Below are 24,159 nucleotides of genomic sequence, written 5' to 3'. Positions count from 1 at the left end.
AGCCGGCTGGGGCGCGCTCGCGCGCGTGCGAGGACGTCCTCGCGTTGCCCTTAGCAACCCACCAGCCCCCGAGGCCCCGGGAGCTGGGGAAGGCCCTGCGGGTTAAAGATGGAGAAGGATCTGGATGATCTGTTGGATGAGGTCGAGACCAAGTTTTGCAGACCCGAACCACTAAGACTGGGCCTGGGCCCGCCGCCTAAAGTCTGCGGCGGCGGCAACCAGAGCAGCAACCGGAACGGAACCGAGGCGAAAAAGACTCTCAGGTTAAGGGGCGGGAGGGCTGATGGGCTGTTGTGGTGTGAAGCCTGCTTCAGGCCCCAGTGCCGCCGCTCCGCCGCCGTGCTCCAAAACAACGCGCCCCAGGCCACGAGCTCAGGCTCTCCCTCCTCTGGGGCTCGAACCCTGTGTCCCCTAACGTTCAGCGATTGGAAATTCAGACTTCTCGCTAAACCCAGGCTCCTAGGTGCCCTGTCCCCTCCCTGGGCCTGACGGTGACTCCTGATCCTCCCGATCGGGGGGGCTGCAGCGTCCACGCCCCCAGTCTCAGCTCCGGCCTGCACTGACCGGGGCCAGCTTTCCAGGTCCGGCCGAGCGGCTGTCCGCGCCCCGTGGGAAAGTGCCCGTGCAGTCCGAATAACCTGTGGGCCCTTTAAGACAGAAACAAAGCCAATACTGTTCTCTGACTTCACATTGATCTTTTGTTGTTGTTGTTGTTCTCTTCTTTGTTTAGTTCGAAGAATTGATCAAACTAGAGTAATGATGTTGTTAAGTGCCGTAAAGTCGTAGATGAATGAAAGTCTTGAATGCAGAACTTTACTCTTTTCTCCAAGTTCATAGTGTTTCTGGAGGCAAGCTTTTTTGGAAGTAGATACCACTCCTGCTTCCAAGCCTGTTTTATTCGGGAGACACACACACACACACACACACACACCCCTCAACCACCAACCCCCAACACACGCACACCCCTCAACCACCAACCCCCAACCAAGGTTTTTTGGAAGTAGATGCCACTCCTGCTTCCAAGCCTGTTTTATTCTGGAGACAAACACACACACCCCCCAGACAACCCCCAACCAAAAACAAACCCAAACCGGGCCCTCAGTTGATTACTGTGATCATTATTTTAGTCCAACTCCTCCTACTTTCAGGTAAGGATCTCAAGACCTCAAATGGAGTCCAGGCACTGAAGTAGTCAGAATTTGGAAATATTTCCTGTTTTTTTATTTCTATCTCAAAAACTACATTCCAAACTGATTGCACAGTATAATCATAATAGATCTTCCACCTTCATTTCCTCACTACCCCTGCTGAGAAAGGAACCAAAATTTTTATATTCTATTTTTATTTTAGAGTGTTGTCCTTCAGAGTGATGAATTTGGAAAGCTCTGTGTTAACCCTTGCGGAAATCTTTTGGAAATTTTCTCTTGCCTAGAACATTTTGTAATCGCTTGAATGCGCAGAGGCAGCAAACATTCACAGGATGAAACCGGCTTTCTCCTTTGAAGCTGGCGGTAGATTCGAGTCACTGGCCTTTCACTTAGTGGTACAACACATAACACACTGTATACTAGAACCCCTTTAACATAAGAGAAAACCCAGTTTCTAAACAGGAGCACAGCCACAGATGTCTGTGTCGTTTTGGGGACACAAACTCCAGTCTGTAACACCATTCCACTATTTAATGTGTCCTGTTTTTAAGTAATGCATATATAAAAGTGGTAGTTGACTGATGAGTGTTATTGTCATGCATGTGTTACAGCTTTCATCTGTTAATCATCTGGCAGTACAGTTGTAAAGAGAAATTATGCCAGAAAAATAGCAACAAAGGATTTAACACAATGAAACAGTATGGTGGGCATGAGGGTAGTATTTGACTTCTGCTAACTTCACAAGGGGGATGAATTCCAGTCAACAACACAAAGCTAATTTTTCTAGGCGCAGCTCATCTCCATGCTCCACACAACAGTTATAATATCAGCCTTCTCTCTCCCAGAACAACCTGCTTCTCTGCTTAAAGAACTCATGGCCGTGGAGTAGAAACTGACCCATAGCTGACCCTCTTTGGGTTTTCAAAGGAAGTAAATCGCATGGGAGGAGGTTGCCCATCTTTCTCCTGTGGAGCAGCTGGTGAATTCGAACCACTTGCCTTTGGATTGGCTGCACAACTCCTAATTCATTGTATTGATCACATAGAACTCACAGGTAGTACTCATTTACTGTGGTGGGCATGGTGGTGGCAGCATCTGGGTCAGCTTCTAACTGCCCAGGAGGGAAAGAATCCTCGACAGCATCAGGAACACAAAGCTGATCCCAGTGAAGTCAATCATGTGTCTTACACTTCACACCGTCAACAATTCCAGCACCAACTTTCTCGCTCAGTGTTCTCACTACTTTTCTGCTGGATTTGCTCATTCATTGCAGGACTCACAGACAATACAATTTTGGAGTTTAGAACCTCCAAGCACTTAACCACTGTGCCACTAGGGTTCCATATCTAGCAGATCAAGGTCAGAATTGTTGCAAAACCACCCTCAGTTAATTATCACTTGGTTAGTTAGTTATTACTAACTAGTTAATCACTGTTAGCAAGATATCACTAGTTCTGAGGTTGAGAAACTTCATCTAAATCATACTAACAAAAAAAGACATTGTGATCAAGTTGATTTCCTGTGTAGAGTGACCCTGCACAGTGGGACTGCTCCAAAGACTTCCCAAGGCTGTGGATGTTTGGGGAAGCTGACTGCCATGTCTTCAAACCACCAACTTTCTGTTTAGATCACCAGTTGATGCAAAGCCAAATCTACTTGAAAGGACAGAGAAACAACAGGTATAGACCACTCTTCAGTTGTGAAAGGGAGTGGTAGCTTCAGAAGAGGAGGCTTTTTGGAATCTTTTTGTTTGTTCTGAAAAAAAGACTTAAGCATATTAATAAGCCAAAGGAAGAAGTGAATATTGTTGTTACTGTGACCCCACCTCGCAGTGAGCTCACAGCAGAACCAAGCGCCGTCCTAGCGTGATCTGTTCTCACAGTCTGCTGTGCTTACAGCTACCTCCGCTCTGTCAATCCGATTCACTGACTCTACGCTACCCAGCATGATGTCTTTCTCCAGGGAATACCCCTCCTGATAGAATACCCAGAGTGTGTAAGATGACACAGGACAGGCCATCCACCTCTGAAATGACTGGCAGTGAATGTACAGAGTGAAAGATAAAAGTCAAGGAATCACTGAAGAGCCAGAGTTCTAGATTGAATCAGCATTAAACAGCCATTTGTAGATTTCCTTGCCCGAGGCAAATTGTCTTGTTCTAAGCAGTGACAAAATTTTTTAAAAAGCCTATAAATTCCAGTTGTTCAGAATTTTCGAAGAGTAAATCCATTTCTCAAATTCAAGATTTTGACAAACAGCACCAGCTCTGGTGAGCTGAAAGGCAGGAGGTTGGAATCCATCACAGGATAAAGATCAGCAATCTCCTCCTATGCGATTTACAGCCTCTGAGAACCTGCTGGTGGGTTAGCTCTGGGTCAGTTCCAGGATATAATAACAACAGCATCAGGTTGGCATACAGCATTTACAACCTAGGATATGTTTCTCTATTGAATACGGTAAAACCTGGGAAAGCCCCAGCCTGGTAGGGCAAGAAGGAAACTCAGATATTTTCTACTAAAACAAGCTATGGAAGAGTCAAAGGAAACAAAGTCATGAGACGGAGAGAAGGAAGGCCGTCTCAGTGAGGTAGAGCTATCACCAGTCTCACTGTTTCCATAAGTCAGACATGGAGTGATAAAGTTATTCAGTAACTAACCGCCTAGAAGTGCCGAGGTACTATAGCCAATTGCATCAGTATTCTTTTGAGAGCTCAGCTTGCAGAAGATGTGTTTCAGATACTCTGTCAAACAAATGGCTTTTTTATGGGAGGTTTTTTGTTTGGATATCGCCCCCCCCCATTTCAATTTTGTTGGTGCTAGTTATATAATTAGGTAACCATTGGCTCCTCTAAGAAGTATATATGGGGGGGATGTATATATGGTCATTTAATTTCTAATGGAACTCTTGTTGTTGTTATTGATTGCCTTTGAGTCAAGGATGACTCAGCGACCCTGTGGACAAAAGGCCTGAAGACCCTCTACAACTGTCAACGTTTATCAAAGTTCACAGAGTTTTCGGAGGCATGTTGTTTAGGAAGTAGATGCCACTCCTGCTTCCAGTGTTTCTAATGGAACACTTAGCGAAGAAAATTAGACTGTTTTAAAGTTCGGTTTGTTATAAAGAACAAGCAGGTTCTGCTTATACTCGTAGATATTTTGTGTTCTCTGCGTGGATGTTGTTGTAGTAGAGGAATATTTGTGCAGCTTTCTCCTGAATATAATATTTAGGCTTTTGAAGTTTGTTGGGGTTTTTTCTAAGTGTATGACATCAAAGCATGTGTGTGAATTTGTACCTGACACACTATCTTAATCTTCACAACCTTAGGTTATTTCCACAGCAGGGTAAAAACTGGATGTATTTATCCTTTTGTTATCAACTCTAATAACAGACTTTATTTAAACAAAACTTATCCCATACTGGTGGCTTTAACTCCTATTAACCTTCAAGTATGTTTTCTTTTTCAGAGTGTCAAACACATTTGAAGGAACAAATGATCTTGACAGCCTTATTGATGAAATATTTGAAGAGTCTAACTTTGACATGAAACCCATGGTAAGTTGGGTGCAGTAAATGTGCATTAATTCTAGCATTTCACTGTGGTTAGGATAGTCTGAAAACTTAAGGTAAAAGTGGCTATCTATAGCCCTCTGAATTCTAATAAATATAATTACCTAAAGAAATAACTCTACTTAGAGTTGTAGGAAAAAATGAAAATATTAGAAACTACATTTGGTTGGATGTTGTGATTTCTCTGTTTTGTTGTTTTTTTCAATGCTCAGCAAGAATGAGAAATGAGAAAGGCATTAGAGCAAAAGTCAGGTCATAGATCAGGTTACTCTGCTATATGTATTTCTCCAAGAATTATTTTCTAAAAGATTAGGAAAAACCAGCAGTCATCATAGGAATATACTTCGTATCAGCTCACTATGTCATAGACCAATGATTAAATAATCAAGTGTTTTATTTTCAAATGTTTATGTGTATCTCAACTTTATGAAAAATTTTAAAAGTAATGTTTGTAGTCCATTACTTTTCAGAATTGCATGTGGAAAAATGATGTCTATTAGTGGCTGGTCCATGGCCACATTGTCCCTGTGAGTTGCACTTGAATCACTTCCTCAAAGGCTGTACTACGCTCCTGAAGGAATTGCCCCCTCTTACTCTCAGAACCACTTGAGAAAGCTCAAGAACTCACAGCAAGCGTTGCAGTGCCACAATCTAGAAGTGTAACCATGAGCCCTGTGGTATATGAAATACATTCCCCTAAAGAAAAGAGGATCTTGCACATTTTATTTCTGACATATATAAAAAATTTTTCTAGTTCTGTTTAATATTAAATAGTAAAGAGAAATCATGAAATGAAATCTTTTTACCTTCATTAACTTTTCTAACTCACTGGGTAAAATGAAGACATGTCACTGCATAGTTTAAATTGCCTTTTCTCCATCTCACTTCCTCCTCTTGGCGGTGGTCCTAGTATGTGGTTGGTTTCTATTGTCTGGTACCATATGCTGGTTAGCACTTAATAAATGCTTGCTAACGATGATGATGTTATGCCACCATGTAGGAACTACTGGATGGTTGTGACTAAATAACTCTACCTTTCCTTGAACATCTATTGGCTGATACCGTTCCATTTGATCAAAATTAATATTCTTGAGGTTACCCAGGAGGTAGGTTAGTTTATTTTTGGTTCAGATGAGAACCATTCACAGCCTTTAAAAATGAGTCTGATTTTCTTTTTCTTTTACTCCTCAACTGAATTTTTCCAGGATGAAGTTTTAAATAGCAGCTCCTTCATATTAAATCACTGAACTCTAGTATTAACTGAAGAGTTATAAAAGGACTCTAAATCTTAGCATGCTAATAAAGGTAGTATATCAGCTTCCTAGACTAAAAGCGGAGTAATTTGCAAATTCCTGAGAGAATTCTACTTCCCTTTTGCCTTTAAAAGGTTTTGATTATTGTTTTTGTTTCAGAAATTTAATGTTGCCACCAAGATTTTTATTTAATCTTTTTTTTAAAATCATATTAACAAATAAAGAATATTTTTGTGTTACAATTGCTTATAGTTTTCTTTTGTCTTTTCCTGTTTTGTTTCTTTAGCAGAAATCTAAATTGGAATCTTCAGGTAACACATCTGTCAGAGTTTCTATTCAAGGCCTTAGTAAGAGGTAAGTTAAGACTACTTTGGTGAATTATACAGGCTAGTGAGCAGACACTGTGAACATAGTCTAGTAGATTTGGTTACCATTTAAACAACAGTGTCATTGAACAACAAAGCACTGCTTGGCTTTCAGAGACCAATATCTGCAGTGTTCTCAAGGTCCATGACCATTTAGTGTAAAAAGAACTTGAAATGGAAGGTTATTACTATTGTAAATAATTTTCTGCCATGTGAGGGGGGAAAAGTGCGAACAGTTTCTCAAAATTAATGTTCTGTTATATTCTCCAGTATTAACTTTGACCCTTATATTTTTCGGCAAACACATTTTTTCTGTGACTCATTTTAACTCTGAGTGTTCCTGCATGTCCATGTTATATCCAATAAGCAGTGATCGTGGGATAGATGTCTCTTCTTAGAAACAGTTGGCTTGCTAGGGAAAATATAAAATTTGGTTATAACAACATAGGTCAATGAGGCTAAATTAACTTCTCATATTTTTTTTCTGTTGTACTTTCACTTCCCTCCCGTCTGTTGAACACGTCCAGTTGCAGTCCGGTGTACCTCGGCGGAAGTACTGTTCCATGTGGTGTCGGAACAAATACCTCACAAAGGTAGCTAATCAGAAATACATTATGCTTTCTTATTATATTTTTCTAAACTGATGTTTAAATGTAATTCTTATCATCTTGGCATAAATCTGTTTTAAAATGAGAGACATATATTATTGGCCAGTCTGAGAATTCTTTATCAAAATGATGATGATGATGATGATGATGATGATGATTCACCGTCAGTTGGCGCTGACCCTTCAGCAGGTTTTCAGAGGCAGCAAATCACATGAGAGAATATTGCCCATTCTCCTAACTGCATGCCTTTGCACTTGCAGCACAGCTTCCTACCACTAGATCACCAGTGCTCAAAGTTTTGATATTTCAAGTTATGATGTCAGATATGCACTATATGTTGTGTTGAGGGCTTTTAAAACCTAAAAATACCTGGATCACTCCAGTTCCTGCAGTTTACACCAGACACCAGAAGAGTAATCTTCCACCTTTCCATTTTCCCTTCCAGGCATTGAAGCCACTGAGTGAGGGAGGAGAGACAGTGTGGAATATTAACTACAGAGTTCTTGGAACTCAGCATGAGAAACTGCCAATGTGTGGCACCCAAAAATTTTTCAGACATAGCACTTGGTTTTACCTAATTAGAAACCTCTCTCCACCTCTTTCTCTGTCTTTCTTCACACCCAGGACATCTATCAGGGAATTCTTAAGGCCATAATGCCACCTGCCCCAAATGGCAATGTTACTAGCTCCATACTCTGTATGACTAGGTTGATTTTAAACAAATCTTCTTACCATCCTATTTTTGCTTCCATTTTTAGCAAAGATCTACTTAACTAAGTATCTTTATTATGTTTTTGTCTAGTTATTTCTGAAACAGTGTTTATTTTCTATGTATGTTTTTGTGGAAGAAGCAATTGAAATATTTGATTGCATGTTGATGATATTTCTGGAGAGATAGCTGTTATATTGCATGAAAGAAGAGAGATCACAAGAGAGAATTGTCGTGGTGCTGGGCTAGGTGCTAGGAAGCCTGGGAAGAAATCTAGAGGACCACAGTGAAATTGGAAGTCTAAGGAAGCCTTATACCAGAGACATTGGACACAGATATGCTAGTGTAAGTCTATAGGATGTGGCCTGCTTTGTGTGCCATAAATAAGAATTGACAGCAGTTGAATAATGATGTGTTTAAGACTATTTGTACAAAGTGTTTGTGCCATGAACTTGTCTATGTTGTTGTTATGTGCCATCGAGTCACTTGCGACTCATAGCGATCCTCTATGTACAACAGCCCTAAACTCTGCTCTGTCCTGTGCCAATCGCACTGTCTCTGACACTCCCATCCCAATTATCCCAGTCACTGAATCAATCCACCTCATAGTGGACCTTCCCCTCCACCCTCCCAAGCATGATGTCCTTCTCTAAGGACCGGAATATATAGCCTTGTTTCTGTCAGTCCTGAATTATCATAGTCAACTCCGTTGGACTTGTCTCCTTAACTTCCACACCTTTTCAGACTCTGTCTGGGGACATATGAATTACACTAGCAATGTCACAATTTCCATTCCACTTCTATCTTCTGCCCATCTCTAGTTTCACCCATAAATTTTAATCATTCAAGAGCATTAAAGATCCTTTTGAACACCTCTCCCCTAGTCAGTAGGAAATGAGAGTTGCCATTTGTCTTCCTCTGTCAAATTACAGGCCTCCTCCTTGTTGGCCTTTAGTTCCTTTAGTTCCAAGTGCAGCCTGAGCCAGGTGCTGCACTTGATGTAGAATTTCTGTTATCATCCACTACTTTCATTTTTCTGCCTCTGAGCATTTTTACATTTATTCCCTATCTGGAATGATCCTCCTTTCCAAACTATATCCGATGCCGTCTTTATCCACTTAATTACTGCCCCCATTCCCCCACCCCCGTCATTACTCATCAAACAGCCATCATTTCCTAGACCCTATGGTAAGCATTGGGTGCCAAATACATATAAACCATGCCTGTGGCATTTAAGAAGCCAGGCTCTGATGACAGCTTACCTCACTATATGGTTAATAAGCTGTTAAACCCGGGAAAACAATGTTATCTCCTAAAACCTGGTCTTCTTGCCTATTAAATGCTATATAACCTTTGTGGAGATATTGCAAGGATTAAATTAAAGAATTCATGGAAGTTCTGCCTATGATACAAAACAGCTAGTCACTGTAAATGCATTACATCATAGTCAGTTATGTGTGTTATGTTTTTATCCAGTCTTCTCATTATGTTCTATCTCAGGGCAAGGATCCTATTTCCTACTCCTTTAAAAAAAAAAAACACTCAGGATGTACTTATCAATGTTTACATGCAGATATCATCTCATTTTTTTTCCTTGAACATCTGATTTTTAAAATAGTTATTTAAGGAAAGAGAACATTTTCCAGTTTATTTCCAAAGAGTAAATATTTCATGAAGGCATTCTTTCTTCTATACTTTGATTGAGTTCTAGTGTAGAAGAATCTTTTCTCAATTAGAATTTCAGTGGACAAGTAAAGGCCTCATTTCAAAGCAGAAGGGCCCTATCACATGATAGTCTTCCTTCTTGTTGTTGTTGTTATTGGTAGTTGCCGTGGAGCCAGCCAGGACTCTAGCAACCTCAGGAACCAATCTGACCTTTGCTCTATCCTGCATGATCCTCATGATCTCTGAGACTTCAGCCCATTGATAAAGTCACCGAAGGGGAAGTATGGGACACTACATGCAGAAATAATGGATACCCTAACTGATATGAAGAGTCAAGCAGTGCTTCCCCAAGCAAATAACATTTCATTAAACTCAGATACAAAAAGACAACTCTGGTGCCTTAATGGGGTAAGAAGTTCCACTACCAACCAAAGTTAGACAGTTTGACTCTACCATCTGCTCTATGGGAGAAAGATGGGCCATTTACTGCCTTCAGAAGCCCACTGGACGGTCAGCTCTGAGTCGGTCCCAATTCAACAGCAGTGAAAGAGAGTGAAAATTCTTTTTTTAAACTACTTGCAAGACTGAATTATTCCATAAACTGGTACTAATTATGATCTAATAGAGTGAATCGTAACAGTGGAATGATTTCTTAGCTGTAAGTTAGTGTAATTTTTCTCAAAGGACAGTGTGTGTAGAAAAATGTGGTAGTGCGAATAGATTTGAATAAACTACTAAATTTTAAATTAAATTAAAAAGCTGTATTTAACATTATGGTTGAAATTTTACACATACAAAATGTCAGGAAATTCTAAATTATAGTCCCCACCATAGTAATAATTCAGCCAAATTGCACATATGTATTAAGGCATTAAAGTTAACACTCTGTACAATCATGTAATAAACTACAAATGCATAAGAAAGCAGGTTATGGCAGCTTTGGGAACCATCACTTTGCATTTCCTGACTTGTACATTCAAAAATCTCAATTTAAGTGTATAAAAATGCAATTATGTCAGATTTCCACAGATATAAATGCAACTTCATAAATTGCTGAGTTTCAATACTTAGACATATTTTAAGTATTTCATTGTTGGTATAATTATTTTTAGAAATATAGAATGTCCTTCAAAAAAAGCACTAAATTTAAGTCAAAAAAATCTGAATTTTAGGAGAAAATTAAAATAAATGTAAAGATGTGGAGTTTTTTTAATTTTATAATTTTTAACTGCCTGAGTATTCTACAAAAAAGTAAAATAAAAATCCAAAAATGTATGAATAGGAAAATACTATCTCCCTTCCTCCCTTTCCTGCTGAGGTGTGACCAGTGTTAGCTTCATAATTTAGAACCGTCCACCTTCTTAAGGGTCTGCCTTGGTCTTAAAAACACTTCCTTAGAAATTCTGAGCCAGACAGTGCTTTTTTTGTTAGTTTTTAACATTGAAAATGTTGGGGTTTTTTTTCTTTGTTACATTTTCTCACCCTCTCCCCTCCCCTAACACCCTCCCTGTGCTGCACCCCTCTTGACAAAGCAGCCCTGGAGACTCAGTGAGTTAAGAATTTTTTTTTCTTTCTTTTTAAAAAAAAATTTTATTTATTTTAATGAAAGTTTACAGAGACTTTGGATTACCATTCATTCATTGTTGCACTTTTCTCCCTGCCCACCCTTTCTCCTCCAATTTGCTTTTCTTTTTCAAAAGTAAAAGAAAAAAATTATTTCCCTGTTAACCAATCCCTACCCCCCAAGACCACTCATGGGTTAAGAATTTGGCTGCTGACCATAAGGTGGGCCGCTCAAGCCAAACATTTGCTATATTGGAAGAAAGATGAGGTGTTTATTACACTTTGTAGGCTTTATAGGCTCAGAAATCCTAGGTCTGCCAGATTTGAAGGGTCACTGTGAGTTGGCAGAGAGCCCTGGTGGCTTGGTGGATAGGAAGTGGTACTACCAACCCCAAAAGCACGTGCTTTGACTCTACCAACTGCTCTGAGAAAGAAAGATGGGCAGTCTCCTCTTGTGTGATTTACAGCCTCTGAAAACCTACTGCAGAGTCAGCTGTGAGAGGGTTCCAACTCGAGGGCAGTGAGTGAGGGAATGAGAGGACATGGAATGATCTCAGCAGCAGTTAGTTTGAGTTTGTTTTATTTTTTCAAACAAAAGTAGAATCAAACTATATACCTCTCACTTTAGATATCTTTCTAGGTCACTAGTTAAATCTAATTTAGTCTCTATCACTTCCTGCTATTCTGTGGTATGAATAATCCTGCATATTATTCCTGCTTGTTACGTTTTTTGATAGACATCAGGTAAAATACATTTTTTTTTACTTAAAAAATATTGCAATAAGCATTCCTAAAACATATTTACCAGACCTTCATATGGAATAGCTCCTGATAGCTAGTGAAACAGCTGTGTATAATTTTGATTTTAAAATAAGGCCAGTATTTTTTATAAGAAGATATAGCAATTTACATAACCATGAGAAAAGAAGAAAATGTTATTTCTAACGTGATTTTTAAAAAACCAAACACATCTTGGGGAAAGGAGGAAAATGTGTCTCAATGAATGAGTGAATACCCATCCTTTTTTGTAAATTTTCACTAAACTCATGGGAGGAGAACACCCACATCTTATTTAAATGCATTTATGTACTATTTTAATTTTTTTTAAACTAACAATCTGTCAAGATGCATTAATAATGATGGGTGACTGGAATGTAAACGTTGGGAACAGGGAAGAAGGATCAGTAGCTGGAAAACATGGACTCGGTGAGAGAAATGAGGCTGGAGATAGAATGATAGAGTTCTGCACATTCAAGGATTTATTCATTGCAAATACACTTTATAAGAAACATAAACGCAGGCTATACACATGGATTTCACCGGATGGTATGCATAGGAATCATATAGATTACATTTGTGGAAAGATTCACTGGAGAAGCTCGATATCAGCAGTGAAAACCAGGCCGGGTACTAATTGTGGGATAGACCACCAACTACTCATATACAAATTCAGCTGAAGTTGAGGAAAATTGAGTCAAGTCCACGGGAACCAAGATTTGACCTTAAGTCTGTCCCACGCGAATTTCAAAACCATCTCAGGAACAGGTTTGAGGCCTTGAGCACCAATGAGCGTAGACCAAATGAGCTCTGGGAGGATATCAAGAAAATCATCCATGAAGAATGCAAAAGATCATTACAAGGGCTAAAGAAGAAGAAAAGACCAAAATGGATGTCAGATGAGACTCAGAGTATTGCATTAGAGCACCGAGAAGCCAAAGCTAAAGGAAGAAATCAAAGAGCTGAACAGAAAACTTCAAAAGGCAGCTCAGGATGACAAAGCAAGATACTATAATGAAATGTGCAGAGAGCTGGAGTCAGAAAATCAAAAGGGCCAGACTCGCTCAGAGTTGAAAAACAAATTCAAGCCATGGGTGGCAATACTTAAAGATACTTTGGGTAGAATGTTGAATGATCCAGGAAGTATCAAAAGAAGATGGAAGGAGTATACAGAGTCACTGTACCAGAAGGAATTGGCCGACACAGAGGAATTTAATGAAATAACATATGAGCAAGAGCCTATGGTGACAAAGGAGGAAGTTCAAGTTGCTATGAAGGAATTGGCAAAGAACAAGGCTCCAGGAGTTGACGGCATACCAATTGCTTTATTTCAACAAACAGATGCTCTCCTGGATGTGCTCACTAAGTTGTACCAGGAAATCTGGAGGACAGCCAGCTGGCCAACTGACTGGAAGAGATCAGTATTTGTTCCCATTCCAAAGAAAGGTGACCCAACAGAGTGTGGAAATTATCTAACAATATCATTGATACCACATGCAAGCAAGATTCTGCTGAAAATTATAAAAAAATGTTTGGAATAATATGTCAACAGAGAACTGCCAGATGTGCAGGCTGGATTTAGAAGAGGTCGTGGTACTAGGGATATTATAGCTAATGTTATATGGATCTTGGCAGAAAGCAGAGAATACTAGAAGAATGTCTATCTGTGCTTCATTGACTATGCAAAGGCTTTTGACTGTGTGGATCACAAAGCTGTGGCTGACTCTGAGAAAAATGGGAATCCCAGAACATTTGGTTGTGCTAATGTGAAACCTGTACTTGGACAAGGAGGCAGTCGTCAGAACAGAACAGGGAGACACTGGATGGTTCAAAATCAAGAAAGGGGTCCGTCAGGGATGTATTTTGTCTCCATACCTTTTCAATCTGTATGCAGAACAGATCATCCAAGACGCTGGGCTGTACGAGGAGGAATGTCCCATCAGGATTGGTGGAAGAATTGTCAACATCTGTATTACGCGGATGACACAACCATGCTCGCTGAAACTGAGGAGAACCTGAAGTGCTTGCTGCAGAAGGTCAAGGACTGCAGTCTTCAATATGGATTGAAGCTCAATATCAAGAAAACAAAGATTCTCACCACTGGGCCAATTGGCAGCATCAGTATGGATGGTGAAGAGATTGAGATAGTTAACAGTTTTCATTTACTTGGTTCCACAGTCAACACTCTTGGTAACAGCAGCCAGGAAATCAGGAGACGAATTGCATTGGGAAAGTCAGCTGTGAGCGACTTCTCAAGAGTACTGAAGTGCAACGACGTCAGGCTGGAGACTAAGGTGCACCTGATCCAGGCTATAGTCTTTGCTATTACGTGCTATGCATCAGAGAGTTGGACAGTGAATAAAGATGATAGAAAGACAATTGATGCCTTTGAGTTGTGGTCCTGGAGAAGAGTGTTGAATATACCATAGACTGCTAGGAGAACAAATAGGTTTGTCCTGGAGAGGCTGAAGCCAGATGTTCCCTGGAGTCAAGGATTCTGAAGCTTCATCTGACATACTTTGGGCATGTTGCAAGGAGGGACTGGTCCTTGGAGAGGGACATCATGTTTGGGAGAGTGGAGGGACGGCTCAGGAAAGGAAGACCCTCAATGAGATGAATTGATTCTGTGAGTGGAGTGGTGGGAATGAATGTGTTTGAGACAGCAAGATTGGCACAGGATAGAACGGCGTTTAGGGCTCTTGTACATAGGGTCGCTATGAATCGTCACAAGCGACTCGATGGCACATAACAACAAAAACAATATAGAAAAGGTAGTGTTATAAGCACTAGAAACAAGGATGGCCAGACTGTGTCTTACGTGCTTTAGGATAATGTTATTCAAGTAGGGCTAGTTCCTGGAGTTCATCCCTTGAAATTAGAAAATTATTTTAGGAGGTATAAAACCAGTGTAGTCAATTTCCATAGGAAAGGAAATAAAAAGAAGTTGGCTTGTGTGAAATCTCCTACAGACATAGAAACACAGAACTGTTGAACTAAAAAATTAACAAGTCTATTTTATATCTGTACGACATCCATGTATTCATAGATATATTAACAATGCAAAAATCTCAGTAAAATAGTTGTGCAAAAGTTTAACTGGACAATTAAAAAATGTAACTCCTTTAAAACAAATATTTTCAATAAAGTTAAGGTTTACTTTTCTGATTTACTCATAATAAACTGTGTTTTAATGTTGTGCTGTCGCATTGTAAACTCACAGCAACCCTATGAACGAAAGACCTGAACATGTGTATACAACTTCCATCATTTCTCCAAGTTCATAGAGTTTCTGGAGGCAAGCTATGATATAGTATGGATAAATCAGCATATTATGATATTCAAACAGATCATCTTGGGTTCCTTCCTTTCTTCAACCAGAGCTTGTGACCATCTGCGCTGCATCGCCTGTGATTTCTCAGTAGTGAGCTATGATGACTGTATGTGGGACAAGTCATGCGATTATTTGTTTTTCAGGTATGTTCCTAACAAACTTCACTCTGTGAAATACAGCTTTCTTTTTGTAATTTATAGTCCTGTCTCCTGATGGGTTTAGCCATCTCATGAACTCCACCTCTAACAGGGTTTTCTCACCCACCTCTTTTATATCTGTCTGCTGTCAGTCTAGGTAAGAACTCTGTTACCACTGGGTGAGACTACAGCAGTATCTTCCTCACTGATTTTCTGTCTACAACCTCTATTTCAAGTCATCTTCCCTTTTCTCAGAGCCTTCTCAGAACCAAGTCTCCGAGAATGCCATTCTCCTCCCCAGTACATAGAATTGTCCAGGTTTCCTGGCCTGGCCTACAGCATGCTCCCTAGTCAGCCCCCTTTTACTGTCTAGTGTTTCCACAGTATGAGTTTCACCCTGGCAAGAAATTAGTGTCAATTAATTACTGTATTTTCCCATTCTCTATCAGTGTGCCTCACAGGCACGTTCCCACCGCTTCATCTGGCCAAACCCTCCCTGTCTCTCAGGGCACGCAACTCATCCCACCTTGATTCTCTCTCCGTTGTCTAAGTTTAGAAGTGACCTCTTCCATTCCTACACAGCAGCACTTTGTTCCGCTTGGTAACAGCACTTCCGATGATAGAAAATGTAAGATTGCTTGTCGCATTATGTTTGAGTGTTGTTGTTGTTGTAAAACATCGAGTTGGAACCAACTCAGAGCTGACCCTCCAGCTAGTTTTCAGAGGCAGTTAATCGTACTAGAGGAGATTACTCATCCTCCTCCCACAGAGTGGCTGGTGGCCTCGAACTGCATGCCTTCGGGATTGCAGCACAGCTTCTTGCCTCTAGGCCACCAGAGCTCCCTATTTTTATTATTATGCTTGATACTGGTGTTTTATTCTTTCTGGTTTGGTTGGGTTTTTTTTTCTTTTTACATTCTTATACACATACTGGATACTTACTTTTTAAAAATATTATAAAAATGTATTTGGATTATTTATTTACATTTTCAAATAAATGTTAAGAGCTGAAAATTAATAAAGTGCACAAATTATGTTCTCTGGCCCCCCAGCTTTGTGCCTAAACAGACTGTATTTTCTATATTGAATACAAGAATATATTGTAACATTTTTCTAGAGTGTAAAGAAAAGGATGAAATCTTTCTCCCGTACTTTTTTTTTTAAAAAAATACTTTATTATTTTTTTTGTGTGTACCGTCAAATCAGATCTGACTGGTACAGGAGGAGATTGCCCCTCCTTCTCCAACAGATCTACCATACTTTTTAAAATATTTTCTTTTTTATTAGAGAGAGAGAGAGTGAGTGTGTGTGTGTGTGTGTGTGTGTGTGTGTGTGCGCGCGCGCGCGCGTGCACACCATCAAGTCAGATTTGACTGACACAGGAAGAGGTTGCCTCTCCTTCTCCAACAGGGCATCTGGTGGGTTCGAACTGCATGCCTTCGGGATTGCAGTGTAGCTTCTTGCCATTAGGCTACCAGAGCCCCCTTTCTCCCATATTTTTTGTTTTTTCAGCCTCTCCAGCTACATTCATATAAATCCATAGGAATGTCTCCCTACAATTTAATGGCTTTTAAACTTCATCCCAGTATGGGGGGGAGGGAGAGTTGTTAGGTGCCACTGAGTCAAATATGACTCAGAGTGACCCTATGAACCTTGTCCTATCCTCTACTATCCTCATCATCACTGACACGCTCCAGCCCATTGCTGTCATCACAGTGTCAATCCATCTTACTGATCTTTTGAGGTCTTTTGCTTCTTCTCCACCTTTCTAAGCATGAGGTCCCTTTCCAGGGAATAGCCTCTTCTAGTAAAATGCCCAGAGTATACAAGATGAAACTTCCTCATCTTTGCCTCTAAGGAACACTCTGGCTGTACTTTCTCCAAGACACACCTGTTTGTTCTTTTGGCAGTCCTCTTCTCCAGCACAACAATTAAAAGGCATCAGTTTTTCTGTCATCCTTATTGTCCACTCTCAGATGCATAGCAAGTGATAGAAAAGTTCTAAATCAGGCACACCTTAGTCTTCAAACTAAAAGCATTGCTCCTCAGTGATTTGAACAGGTCCCTGACAGCAAACTTGCCCAATGCTACATCTCCTCATCTCCTGACTGCTGGTATTAAGAGTGTTGGTTGTGGATCCCCGTAAAATGAAATGGTTGACAGTTTCAGTGAGAGGAGACCTGGGTTGGATTCTTAGCCATTAAACCTTAAGCATCACTGTGCATCTGTCAGTGGAAGCTGGGGTGCTATAGGGACGTGGAGCAGGTTCAAGCAGAACTTCCAGAGAGACCGATTAGGTGGTATCTTTTTGAAAATCAAAGCGTTTGCATGAAGACAGACCTGGTGGCCTGCATATGAAGTCTGCCAATGAAAGCCCTGTGGGTCCTGATGATGTGGAGTCTCCATGAAATACAGTGTAATTCACAGACTGTAACATCAGGAACATTTTGAAAATAAGTAAGAAAACTTTGAATCTTTTCCTCAATAAAAACTTAAATATACTTAGGAAAATGACATGATTTTAGCCATTTACAGCCCCCAGCCTAAGCAAAGCTTAGTGCAGTCCCAAAATCTCAGGCCTCAGAGACCCCAACTTTGTAGATTTGTATTGCTGTTGTGTACCACTAAGTCAGAACCAACTCAGAGCTGACCCTCCAGCAGGTTTTCAGGTTTAAATCACATGGGAAGGGGTTGCCTGTCCCTCTCCCACGGAGCAGCTGGTAGATCCAAACCATGGACCTTTTGAGTTGGCAGCACAATTCCATACCACTAAGTTGCCAGAATTCCTGTAAGTTTGTATTAACTCATTTTTTTTTGTATACTTGGGAAAAATTCCCTTTAATAGCAAATTTATTTCTTCTGACTTCTGCAGTCTCTCTGCTGTTACCTTTTGGGTAATCTAATAAAGGCTAAGAAATCCCTGTCTGTCAAGATAAACTACTTTATCCGTTTTTGAAAACAAGTACAAGATAATAGAAAGTCACCTGCAGCCTGTGACTAATACAGTGTAGTCAGCTCATTGGTGGTTTTGTTCAACTTGATGAACCTACAGTGCTTCAGATATACCAAGAGCAGCAGTGAGTTTTCTCTGGACTTGTGTCAGCCTGTTTCTGGTTTATTGGTGGGTTGTTTTGCTTTGTTTTCTTTTATACTGATTTATTTACAAAATTGAATATATTGTTTGTCATGAAAGGTCCTTCCCATTTCCTTCACACATACCCATCTATCAGAGGGTGGCCGTGGAATAGGACGGATTTCAGATCCTTTGTTCATAGGGTCGCTGTGAATCTTATTCAACTTGACAGCATCTAACAACAGCAACAATGAAGAGATGCTATAGGGCAACACAGGCAACTGAAATGAAAATCTGAGTTATGGCAGTGAGGAGGGTAAAGAGCTGTATCTGAGAGACGCTTAGAGACAGCCCTGGCCTGGAAGGTGAGAAGCACACCACCTAGGGTGAGGCCGAGGATTCATTCCTAGATGGATTATAGTCCTGCCCATCAAAAGAGATTTTAAGGACAGAATTGAAAGGGGGGGTTCCATATTGTTTTATGGGAAGTAACTATTTTTCATCTAGTTAAGACTGTGGCTTTGAACTACAGTAATGGAAAGTGGTAGTGAAGTCCTGAAATTGACTGTTACCTCTGAAGGGAATGTAGAGTTAAGAGTCATTTTGTTAAGATAGAAGATACGTGGATGTTTATGTCGTGAGGACTAGGAGAAGATAATGGGAGGGTAATGTGTTGGTAACAAGGGCTCAGAGGTGATGGGATTCAGAGTGGTGATGCAAGCAAGCCGGCATTGGAAAAAGAATGGGGGCCCTTCCTCTGGGACTAAGTAAAAGAAGATAAGATACTAAAAGCAAGAATGTGTGGTGACCAAAGCAATTTAAAAGGTTTGGAAAGTGAAGGGTCAGCGTAAGAGAGGAAGACCTTCAACAAGGTAGATTAACATAGTGACTACAGCAATGGACTCATGTTTCGGAGATAATGAGGGCGGCATGAGATAGGACAGGGTTCAGATCTGTGTTTATGGGGTTGCTGTGAGTCATACTGTGCTCAGTGCACCTAACAGCCTTAGCTGTCCAACAGAAAATGGGAAGCACCTTCTTTTTAGTGTTAGTAATCTGCATGTTATGTGTTCTGAAACAGTGGACGGTTGTTTGTGTTACTGTCCTTTTGCAGATGAGGGAAATGTGTTGCTTAGCTTAGACAAGTTCTGGAACTTTCTGAGAAAAGGGAATAAGCTATGCTTATTGACTACCCTAACAGAATTACTAAATAGATGCTTTTATTTTCCAATAAATAGGTGTTTTCTTTGTGGGAAAGTGATTGAATAGTTTTTAAAAATATCTATTTCTTCTTAAAAAGCATTTGAAATAAATACATTCTCTGGCTTTTCACTAGTAATATTCCTGTAATCCATAATTAATATTTCAGCTAAGTATTAACTGTAGTAAATATTAAATTATTAACTTTGTCAAGATATAATTGAATAAGGAATATTTTCTTTAGCCAAATTAGTGCTTTTTCCCCAATAAAATTTAGGTTCATATAATTCTTCTCAGCACCACCAGTATAACTTTAAGTAAATAACTTACTAGTCAGAGCTTCACCTGAAGTCACACAGTTGTCACTCAGATCCTCTTGAGTTCCAACTGCCTGAATTTTGTCTGCATTTTGGACAACAAAGTACTGAATGTGGTGCCTGTCCACCACCAGAGGGCGCTTTGTTACCTTTGTTCCATTTCTGTGGCATCAGCAAGTAATGGGAAACACCGACTCTCCTTTTCAGTATTCATACTGTATTTCATCATTTCACTTTGTTTCATCACTTTCGTAAAGTTTCAGTTTTTATTCAACCATATAATGGTTACCTAAACTCAGTACATGACTTATGAAAAACATGATCAATTTTCAGTATAATAACTTCATAGCTTTTAATAATGGCATCACATCAGACGCTACTCTCTTAGTTACTAGTTGCCATAACCCAAATACCACAGTGAGTGACTTTAGAAAACAGACACTTCTTTTCTCAGCATTAGTGGGCTAGTGGGCTGGAAGTCTGTCCACATCGCCCTGGAATGACAGCCTCGTTTGTACATTGCAGCCTCTAGTAACCGGCAGTCCTTGGAGTTCTGGGTTTGTATCTGCTATATTTGTCTACATAAGATACCTTTCCCTGTGTCTATTCCTATTCTGATTTTATTGTATCTCAAAAGTTATTAGATTTAAGACCCTCCCTAGTCTGGTATGACTCTATTAATAAAGTTCTGTTTCTAAACAGTATGTATCCACAGATACAGGAGGAGAAATTTGGCACAGGCTTTGAAGGAACACAACTTAGTCTTTAACATTGATCATGTCTTTATGGTGCTTCTCACTAATTGTTCTATCATTATTGACATATATTTCAGAATGGGCATTTATTTTGTTCTTGATAGTAAATCAGCAAATCACTGGAAGAAATCATTGAATGAAACTCCATTGAGCTTTTCTCTGTTGATGAAAAATTTCCATAATTTACTCATCAGAAGTCTGTTATCTGGTTCGAATCCACCAGATGCTCTGCCGGGGAAGGAGGGGCAATCTCCTCCTGTACCAGTCAGATCTGATTTGACGGTACACGCACACAAAAAATAATAAAATAAAATTTAAAAAAAAAAAAGAAGTCTGTTATCTTTACGTCTGTCATATGCCTCTATCTTTTTCCGTATTTCAGGCTTTTAAAATTTCAGTGGCAGGCACTCATGTTAGTCTCTGAGGTAGGAGACAAATCACTCCTCTTCCCACCCTGTCATTTCCTCTCCCAGAGGACAGATCAGCAATTTGTCAGCCTTTTTAGGTCATTGTGTTCTACAATATCCCTAATATACCGGCCTTGAGGCTTAGTGGTAAGGAGTTGCTTGGAGAACCCAAACGTAGGCAGTTCAAATTCACCAGCTGCTTCATAGATGAAAGGTGGGTATCCTTCCCCTTTCATGTGCTTTGCAGCCTCTGAAAACCTTCTAGAGGGTCAGCTATGAGTAATTTTTGATTCGACAATACATTATCAACAGAGTAGTTACAAGTACAAATAGCAAAGAAGTGCTTTCAGAAAAAGAAAGCCAAAGAATGTCTTCTGTTTCAGTGTGAAAGAATCAAAGTTGTTGAGTATTCAGAGTTCCAAAGATTATTAAAAATCTATATCATCTTTTTTTATTTTTCTGTAAGTCAGTAACACTGAAGAAAGCCACTATACTAAAGCTTTTGTGTTTTACTAATAGGAACAACATGCCAGAATTCCACAAATTAAAATCTAAGTTGGTAAAGAAGAAAGGAGCACGGGCATATGCTTGCCAGTGTAGCTGGAGAACAGTGGAAGAACTGACTGACCTTCAGACCGATCATCAGCTCCGTTGGGTTTGTGGAAAACACAAAGGATGACTTTTCACTCTCAGACAAATGTATTCGTGAGAATAGTTCCAATGATCATAATGCTATTTGGGTAAAGAATAGAAGGCCCTTTGGAAAAAGGCGGTGAACATCATTTTTTAACTCCACAAGTTTTTGCAAACTGAACGGACTGAGGAAACAAGGTACTTTTAACATTTTGGAATTGTTATTTTTGCTACACAATTGTTTCACTTACTAATGTAAAAGATTATGTTGTTAGCCTGTATGTTGTTAAATGACAGTTTCTTTATAATAGAGTTTCATAAAAACATAGACCCTTTTATTAGCAACTATAGTATTGACTGCTACTACACTTAACATAAACTTTATTTATAGCCATTAAGGAGGATGAAGCTAGCCACAGAAAATCCATTGTGGGGGAGTCTACAAAGCCTACCACAGCAACATCTATTGTTTGCAAAAAAGTCATAATTAGACATGGTATAAACCAAGTGATTGGTAGTAAATCAAAGAGTTCCCAATGGTTCGAGTATGTCATAAGATCACCCATATCTGATCTTACCTCACCAACTCACAGTGTTATGTGCTTTAATAATAAATAAATTATACTGCTTTTAGCTTTTCTTTCTTTTTTTAGATATGAACAATCAAGTATTAAGTCTGCTGTTTTAAGCAAGTAGACATATTTAAATACAAAAGTTAAGATACACCTAAAATAATAGTATTTCATTTAAACATAGACTGCTTGCATTTAGACGTTTCCCAAAGTTGTTGTTATATACTGTCAAGTCAGAGGCAACCCTCTGCTGACCTTCCAGTGGGTTTTCAGAGGTAGTAAATCACATGAGAGGAGATTGCCCATCTTTGTCCCACAGAACAGCTGGAGGATTTGAACTACATGCCTTAAGGCTAGCAGCCCAGCTCCTTACCACTAGGCCACCAGAGCACCCTTCCCCATGAGAACCCTGTATTTGTTTCCTAGGACAAAGGAACTCTGGGTGAGGTTCATAGGGTGTTGTGCTGTAACCAAAGGTGGCCCCTCTCTGGCAGTTCAAATCCACTAACAACTCCTCAGAAGAAAGGAAGGTGGGCAGTCTATTGTGTGAGATTTCTAGCATCCGCCCACTGGAGGGTCAGCTATGAGTCAGTTCTGACTTACCAGGATTTGAGGGGGAAAGAAGACTAAAACTAAAAATCCTAATATAGGAAACATGTCATTGTCGGATTCTCCAAGTACTTTGCATTTAGCTCCTAAAAGCTCATGAGTTGAACAGCAAGTAAGACATTTCTTTTCTCAGGCAGCCTATTGATTTTTCTGGGAGCATCAGATAGACAAATTGTCTCTAGATCAATGCATCAAAAGAGAAAGCATCACTTTACCAACATGTAACCTGTTGGCTCCTCCTTGCCATCACCGAGACTCAAGATCACCAGAACAACAGGACTTTCAGGAACTGGTTACCTCCAAATGACCATCTCCCAGCACTATTAAGACTCTAGAGACCATCCAAACTGCCAAGAAACTCCTTACCACATGTGTCTAATGTAGCGTTCAAATGTGTAACACAGGCCTGCTGAAAGGGAGTAATGGAGAGATCCTTTTCTTAGCCATTACACATTTACATACATGTAAAACCTATTCTAACAGGCCTAGCAGAGCAACAGCCTCCTAGTGGCAGATGCGTATATTTTTGTGTTAAGGATATACACAGATTTCTTTCAGTACAACTGCTTTCCTCCCTAAAATTTATCTCATTGTAATTGTATCCAAAACATAGCAAGCTAAGAAACAAGATCTACATATTCAAAACCCAGTAGAATTTGGCACGTAAATTGCAATACTGGTTTGTTCTGTTTATTCAAATGAGGAAATTTGCTAAATCATTCATTTTAAAAGGCTTGGGTGTTTTTTAAAACCTACTTCTAAAGGGGTAAAAAATTTGTTTTTCATTTTCTAACTATCCATGAGTTGGCTACATTGTAAATGTTTGGCATTAAAATTAGCACACTGTGATAATTTTAAAAGTAATTCCTCAGTGTTATAAATGTATATGAGTTCATATTCTTAGTTGAAAACTTACACTTTATAGTACTGTACTTTTTTTGTCTAAAGTGCAGAAACAATGCTATGTATGTACAAAGAGATAAATTATTAAAGATTGTACATTAAACCAAAATGCACTTATTTTAGCATCATTATAGAAGAAAAGCATAGTTTACAATTGAATATAAATTAGAAAAGGTAAGTGTAAGATAGAGCACTGGCTATTAATGTAGCAGGTTGCTAAAAAGTTCAATGTTATGGTTTCAATTTCCACCTTGTAACTAAGTTATAAGAAGCTACCACTAGGGGGAGCTCTGGTGGCCTAGTGGCAAGAAGCTGCACTGCAATCCCAGAGGAACACGGTTCGAATCCACCAGATGCTCTGCCGGAGAAGGAGGCGCAATATCCTCCTGTACCAGTCAGATCTGATTTGACGGTACACGCACACAAAATAATAAAAAAATTTAAAAAAAAAAAAAAAAAGAAGCTACCACTTGTTGAATTTTGAGTGAAAAATCATTGTGTTAATAAAATACTAATCTCTTTTACAACTAAATACCTGCATGAGGTCAATTTCTTCTAAGGCTTCAA

At 39.6% G+C, this 24,159-nt stretch overlaps 1 protein-coding gene across 1 annotated transcript; it reads left to right on the top strand.

Annotated features, from left to right (window-relative positions):
- Nucleotides 1–108: 108 nt before the first annotated feature.
- On the top strand, nt 109–21,554 carry LOC102847025 (chromosome unknown open reading frame, human C8orf37). The gene is made up of 6 exons (XM_006900360.1): nt 109–263; nt 4,613–4,700; nt 6,258–6,322; nt 6,861–6,926; nt 15,034–15,129; nt 21,395–21,554. The coding sequence occupies exons 1-6, from the start codon at nt 109–111 to the stop codon at nt 21,552–21,554; spliced, it is 630 nt and encodes a 209-aa protein (XP_006900422.1).
- Nucleotides 21,555–24,159: the final 2,605 nt, after the last annotated feature.

Source organism: Elephantulus edwardii, unplaced genomic scaffold, assembly GCF_000299155.1.
Source record: "Elephantulus edwardii isolate Elephantulus edwardi_28Jun2011 unplaced genomic scaffold, EleEdw1.0 scaffold00282, whole genome shotgun sequence".
Classification (NCBI taxonomy): Eukaryota; Metazoa; Chordata; class Mammalia; order Macroscelidea; family Macroscelididae; genus Elephantulus; species Elephantulus edwardii.
Note: the sequence above shows the minus strand (reverse complement) of the source record. Positions and strands in the feature narration are given on the sequence as shown.

Bases quoted from the DNA above. Each gene is read 5' to 3' on its own strand.
- LOC102847025 (XM_006900360.1), top strand. From the start codon at position 109: ATGGAGAAGGATCTGGATGATCTGTTGGATGAGGTCGAGACCAAGTTT. The intron at 264-4,612 runs GTTAAGGGGCGG...TTTCTTTTTCAG, and splicing joins GAGGCGAAAAAGACTCTCAG to AGTGTCAAACACATTTGAAG. The intron at 15,130-21,394 runs GTATGTTCCTAA...TTTTACTAATAG, and splicing joins TGCGATTATTTGTTTTTCAG to GAACAACATGCCAGAATTCC.